At 37.7% G+C, this 6,538-nt stretch overlaps 1 protein-coding gene across 1 annotated transcript; it reads right to left on the reverse strand.

The window, feature by feature from the left end:
* Positions 1-2,220: 2,220 nt before the first annotated feature.
* LOC122836651 (zinc finger protein 552-like) lies at positions 2,221-5,938 on the reverse strand. The gene is made up of 4 exons (XM_044126380.1): positions 5,556-5,938; positions 4,256-4,353; positions 4,104-4,179; positions 2,221-4,001 (listed from the first exon to the last, which is right to left on the reverse strand). Exons 1-4 carry the CDS (start codon positions 5,854-5,856, stop codon positions 3,217-3,219), a joined length of 1,260 nt encoding a protein of 419 aa, XP_043982315.1. The 5' UTR covers positions 5,857-5,938; the 3' UTR covers positions 2,221-3,216.
* Positions 5,939-6,538: the final 600 nt, after the last annotated feature.

Genomic DNA, 6,538 nt, shown 5'->3' on the forward strand with positions numbered 1-6,538 from the left:
CTTGGGTGCACTCCGTGGGGGAATGGCAGCAACATTCCACACTCATACGAGAAAATGGTTGACACATAAAAACAATGCTACAAGTGACTATTCGCTTCTGTGTATGACTCACTTCAGTATTTCTTGAGGACTATATTAGGCATTTCCTGATTTGCTTCGATTAAATCTGCTTGTTTTACTTTTCTAAAATAATTTAAAATTTTAAAGCTCATATTTTTTGTTTTTGTTTTATAAATAGAAATCTGAAAAGTCTGGCAACATATTTGTATTAAATCCCATTTACTCTGATATCCCGAAATAAAAAGTGAAAAAACACGCCTTTACAAGAAACCTAATTCTCCTGGTTATGAAGGGTTACCTTCCAGAGTGACACTAAACATACAAGCTTCAACAGCATGGGTGAAATCTAAGAATATTCAAGTAGAAAAGGCCAGGCCAATAAATCCAATAAAATGTTTGAGGCAAGACTTGAAAAGAAATATCTGCAGAAGCTTTCCATTCAGACTGAGTTCAAATTATTTTTGTGTAGAGCAATAGGATATAAAGCTGGTAGAGTCATGTCCAGACTTAAAGCTGTAATTGTGCTGAAAAGTGGTTCTAAAAAGCACTAACTCAGGATGTGTGCATCAAATACACACTACACTTTTACATTTTTTATTAGTAAAAGAAAAAATCAAAACAACATTCTATAAAAAAAAGTAAAATAGTTAACTTCTGTAAAACCAAAAACATGTGAATAAATAAAATACATTCATGAAGTAATCCAAAAATCTTTCCAGTCATGATTCACACTAAGAAAGGCTGAGTGGAAAGAGGAACAATGCAAGGAATTTCCCCACAGTTTCCTTGAGAGCCCCCCTGAACACTCTTCAAAATGAGAAATATTGGACACACAAGAAATTTTTACAATAGTGCTGCCCTCTGGACGTGCAGTGTGGAAAATTATTTATTTATGACAGAATATCCAACACTAAAGAGCAAATCAAACAAAAAAAAGAGAGTCAGCAACAATCTGTCAAGTAAAACAACTTGGAAATCAAGCAATAAAGTTGGAGGAAGTTTGTTTATAAAGGAAAATTGCACACACAAAAAATCACAAAATAGAAAATGTTGCCTTCCTTTGTCTATTTTCACAATACATTATGCTATGTATGAAAACTCAGATGGTTATTTCAAAATGCATAGTATGCGTTAAAGGATCTTTAAATGCAGCTCACCTAGTGCTCCCAGATAAGAACAGTCATTCTTTTCTTAATTTTAAAATTATTCTTAAATAAATTCTGAAAAGAAAAAAAAAACATGTCACAAAGCTATGCTGAAATGTTCTACATAGTTCATTTGACTGATAATAAGATACAATAAAGTAAATCAAGATCTATTTCAAGGTCAGTGTTAACTTAAAAGATTTTTTGGAATCTAAAATTTAAACATAATAATGCTCCAAAACTTATAAAGGGCAACTAACACATATTTCTGGTTTTGTAGCTCTTTTAGTTTGTACATATTTCAACAATAAAATTTGCCTAGGCAAAAATGTTTTCAATACTTTAGAATAAGCTTTGTGTTCTTACCTGAAATAATAATAACTTCAAAAAACGTTTTAAATTGAATCATTTATCAAACAATACTTGAAAATTAGAAAGTTTAAACTAATTAATTTAGTCAATATTCTGAACCAAATTCAAAAGAGAATCAATTAACAAAAAAGACTTCAAATGACTGAAACAATGACGTGAAGAAAAATTCAAAACAAAACAAGAAAAAGATTTATGCAAGATTTAAAAAAAAATAATAATGGTTTCCAATCAACAAAATTCATAACACAAAAACTAAATAGTACTAAGTAGTACTAGGAATAAACCACATGTAAATACACAATCATGATCCAAAGTTTTGGCGGTGACACATGGGTGTTTCTGTTTTTATGGCAAAAGGTCAGTTTAGTTATCAAACCTTCTCATCTCAATAAGCTTTATTGGCTTAAAATAACCAAAATAACATTTTTGCATTTATGCAACAGCTAAAAATACCAGTTAATTTTAATAAAAAAGGAGAACAACTAAAATAACTGTATCAGTCTAATCAATCAATGAACTGGAGTCTTCATGAATGTTTAGGACTGTTGTCATAAAGTGTCTTTCAGTACCTAATGACATTTTTAAGGTAGATATGCATTAAAACTGCATTAAAAGTGTCAACCTAGTATTATTTGGTAAACAGCTACATTTTTATTAAAAGTTGCATTAAAACTTACATTAAAAGTCAATTAAAAGAATCAACTTTGCATTGAAAGTGTCATTATTTACCAAATAACACTTAATTAAAACAGTCATAAACAGTCATGAAGACTCCTTCATGTTCATGACAGACGCTATGTCATGTTTATGACAATCTAAGGTCAGTCTTATGCACACCTCTTCAAATAAAGTGTTACTGAATATTCAATAGTCGGTGTGAGGAGCCACAGCCCTGTCCCCAAGGACACCAGGCAGACATGGAGGAGATCGGAGCCACAGACACTCAAAGGTTCCCCAGCTACACTGAAGCAGATCCAGCCATGGACACTGAGATCCTAGATTCACCTATGCACAGAGAACCACCAACGCACCAGGAGGCAGAGGCGCCAGGCCCCGAATCTGTGCCACTTTTATTAACATCTTACGTTATACGTTACAACCTATAAAAGATAACTTTTGTATTTATACTGTATTTAATCACAAAATTTGTGTCAACGCCATAACTTTTTCCCATGACTGTGAAGTAGCCAAATCACTGAATTTTAAACATCATTGTTCACACAGTGTCTTGTCAAGACATTGACAGCAGCTTTTCTTAGGCTGAATCAAGTCGAAAGATTAAAATTAATATCCTGCTTTTATGGTTCTTCAATTAATTACATAACTTCAACCAACAGTATGATTGGTTTGGTATTTAACACTGTAGCTTTAAATATGCAATATAAGAACAAAATGTAAAGTTAAATGTCTTATTAACAATGCTCTGAAATACTTGAATCACATTTCTGGGGTTTTTTCATTTCAGAGATCAAGTCAGGAGTTCTTCTGCTGCTCACACTGCAAGCAAGGAAATGTCAAACTCTGACTCAACAACACTGCTGTGCGGCTGCAGTTTGTTTTATTATGATAAACAAAACGTTTTTCCAGGAAGTCATAAAAAAAAAAAAAAAAAATCTGGATCCTGACCACTTAATTAAAATCACAGCCCTACGGTGGAATTGTGCGTGATCATGTGTCTGCGCAGGTTGCTCGGGTTGTTGAAACTGGCGGTGCACAGGCTGCACGAGAACGGCTTTTCTCCAGAATGCGTCCTCAGGTGAATCTTGAGGCTGCCGTTCTGCGTGAAGCGTTTCCCACACTGCGTGCAGGCGTACGGCTTCTCGCCGGTGTGAATTCGCATGTGGATGGCCAGCGTGGTCTTGTTCGCGAAAGTCTTGCTGCACAAGGAACAAGGCATGGGCGACTCACCGGTGTGGCTGGCACGGTGCACAATAAGTTCCTCGCGGCTGTGGAAGCGCTCGCCGCAGAAGCCGCAGTCCAGGGATTTGCTGATCGGGTTGTGAAGGACGTTGTGCTGTTGAGAGAAGTGACTGGGCTGTCCATTTGCATCCACCGCGGGGGAATTTAATGCTTGGTTCCCTGCTGCTGAAGCTCTCCGAGTGGAAGGATCCCTTTCATGTTGGATGTTTCTCACCACTTCAGTACAGTTTTCTTGCACCGCTCCTACCGGTACACGGCCGTTCGCACCACTCGTGAAATTAAGAATCGTCTCCGGAGGGATGCTGTGGTCAGACAGAACGCTCAAAGCCTGAAGTTCAGAGGCAGAGAAGAGGATGTCACTGTCCTCCTGCAGAGGTGCCTGTCCTACGCTGTGAACATTTACGATCCTCAGCTGCTTGTTATCAATCAAGTAGGATGAGCCGGATGAGTCTAAGCTCTGATTCCCTGCAGCCTGCGTGCAATCCTCTCCAAAGTTATTTTGACCTAAAAGGAAAAAAAAGGGACACCAACGTTTATTTGTTACATATTTATCGTTATCTTGCCTACAAAACAGAACAGCAAACAGCACCAGTGAAGCCGACTCACCAATGTCAGGCGCAGATCCTACAACATCATCCTCATCTTTGATCAGAATGACCTCTGGACTGTCCACATCGGCACACTGGCAAACAATCAGGCAGAAACCTGAGCAAATCAACTCTTCAAACAGATTCACAACAACTTCAAACTATATTCACCTGCACTTGGACAGCGGAGGAGGAGGACTTGGTTTGGGTAACAGAGGTGGAAGCCGTTTCAAGAACGGTTTTATCACCCTGTGCTGGCTTCATAAACACTGAAGAGAAAGGAGAAAGTTTATGGTCAAAAACAGTAGCTGGTATTAAGACAGATTAGTGTTCAGAACTGTGAGAAAAAACACTGCACAGATTAATGAGACAAAGTCTTCTTTCTATCAAGACACTTCAAATGTACTTTGTTGTGACAGGCACAACACCAGTGCAGAATGACCTTGGTACAAAGTCAACCTCTGGTGGTCAGTTCAGGTTAAAGCAGGGGTGGGAAATCCTGGTCCTGGAGGGCCGGAGTCCTGCAACTCTTAGATGTCTCCCTGGTCCAACACGCTTGAATCCAATAGCTGAATCACCTCCTAAGTACAGTCAGGTTCTCCAGAGTCCTGCTAATGACCTCAGTAATTGACTCAGGTGTGTTGAAGTAGAGATACATCTAAAAGTTGCAGGAGACTGGCCCTCCAGGCCTGGAGTTGCCCACCCCTGGGTTAAAGCAATACTAGAGGCCTATACAAAAAAATGTAAATAAAAAAGGGAAATTATGTTGATATCCTCCATCTGGTTCGGACAATAAATTGACACAAAGAATAAGTATTTTCTTTCTTCAAACACTATAACTCCAGAACATAAAAAATATCTAATATGTAATATAAATAGGCAACATTGCATTTTAGGACTTTATTAGCATATATTGAACATATAGTCTTATTGCAATGTCACTGCTCTTTGTAATAGCAGTTCTATTATTCTATTCAATAAATAATAGGTGATAACCTAAGTATCATGCATTAAGACTCTCAAGGCAATGATATATTTCCTCTGAATGATAACTGCTTTTATATGTCATGTTAAAATGGCTCAAAGATAAACGTCTGAACATTGAAAGTTGTAGCACCTTTTATCGATTATTTTGTAGGGTTTTTTTGTTTATTTCTTCACTTATGTCTTATTTGAATAAGTTTCTTTGTAATTGTAGGTTCACATGTTAACTTTTGAATGTGTTCAAGTTTACTGTAATTTTATTTGTATCATTATTAAATGTCGACTTTGAAAAGCCTAAGTAAGGACATGGCTTGCAAATTACCAAAAAAAGAAAAGAAAAAAAAATGGAATTGGGCCCCCGAAATCTTGTAGCTCCAAAACAATCGTGGGACCGGCCCTGTTGGTAACAACGTATTGCTCTCCACGTGTGGGGCGTCTTTTTATTGTTATTAGAGTAAAAGTGGTGCTTAAAAAGGAGGGTCGTTACCCTGCAGTTTTGGCCGAGGTTTTGTTACATTGCCCCTGAAGGCAGAGAAGCGGCTGGCCGGTCGGTTCGTCCTGGTTTGGAGCTTCAGGGAAAACAGCTCACTCCTCATCACCTTCATCCTCGTCCTCAGATTTTCGTTCTCCCTCAGACTCTGGCTGAGATGCAGCCGCATAGACTCGGAGCTCTCCGAGAATAGCTGTACGATCTCCGCTACAGCAGCTTTCACCAACACGTTCATGATGGACAGAAGCTGCGACTCCATGTTGAAGTTGCCGAGCGCCGCTGGCATGTCTGTGGACATGTTTTACTGGGAAGTATGTTGGAAAACAACACCGCCGGGTCTCTGTCTGTGTGTGTTAGCCCTGAAAACGAACTACACAACAGTCTTCCTTCCGGGTAGTGAAGAAGGCGACTACCGTAACGCTTAGAAAGACGACGCAGCTCCTTATTGTTGGTTCAAAGGTTTTTGTTGGATCAGTGGAAATTATGAAAACTTTGTCAGATAAGCACTCAGACCCAAGGTTTTGTGTTAAATAGATTCATTTCGAGTTGTTTTTAACTGAAAATGTTAAAGGTTTCAGCGTTCATACGTTTTTGTTTAGTAATATTTAATATTAATATTTAACATTGTAAAACATTCAGTCCAGACATGGTTAGCCTATAGATTGTGTTCATGTTTGACATTAAAGGGATTACAATGAAAATAAAAAAGCTAATTTATATCACATTTCAAACTATAATTTAAAGATCCACTGTCAAAAGTAGATTAATGCAGTGTTTGACCAATCTATATTTTCGATTTAATACTAGATATGATTAAATGCAGTCCTTCAAATACAATAAAATACCAATATAGTAATAGTAGGTGGCTAAATTTGCATGGATGCACCTCAGGTAAGCCCCTGTCTCCTGCCAACTAATCAAAATACGAAAAATCTTCTTAACCCCTCAGCAGGTCAAAATGTAATGTAATTCTGCACTAA

Source organism: Gambusia affinis, linkage group LG09 (genome assembly GCF_019740435.1).
Source record: "Gambusia affinis linkage group LG09, SWU_Gaff_1.0, whole genome shotgun sequence".
NCBI classification, from domain to species: domain Eukaryota; kingdom Metazoa; phylum Chordata; class Actinopteri; order Cyprinodontiformes; family Poeciliidae; genus Gambusia; species Gambusia affinis.

Coding starts and splice junctions, on each gene's coding strand:
- LOC122836651 (XM_044126380.1), bottom strand. CDS start 5,856: ATGTCCACAGACATGCCAGCGGCGCTCGGCAACTTCAACATGGAGTCG. Junction 4,354..5,555: donor ACCTCGGCCAAAACTGCAGG/GTAACGACCCTC, acceptor CTTTCTCTTCAG/TGTTTATGAAGCCAGCACAG. Junction 4,180..4,255: donor CCTCCGCTGTCCAAGTGCAG/GTGAATATAGTT, acceptor ATTGTTTGCCAG/TGTGCCGATGTGGACAGTCC.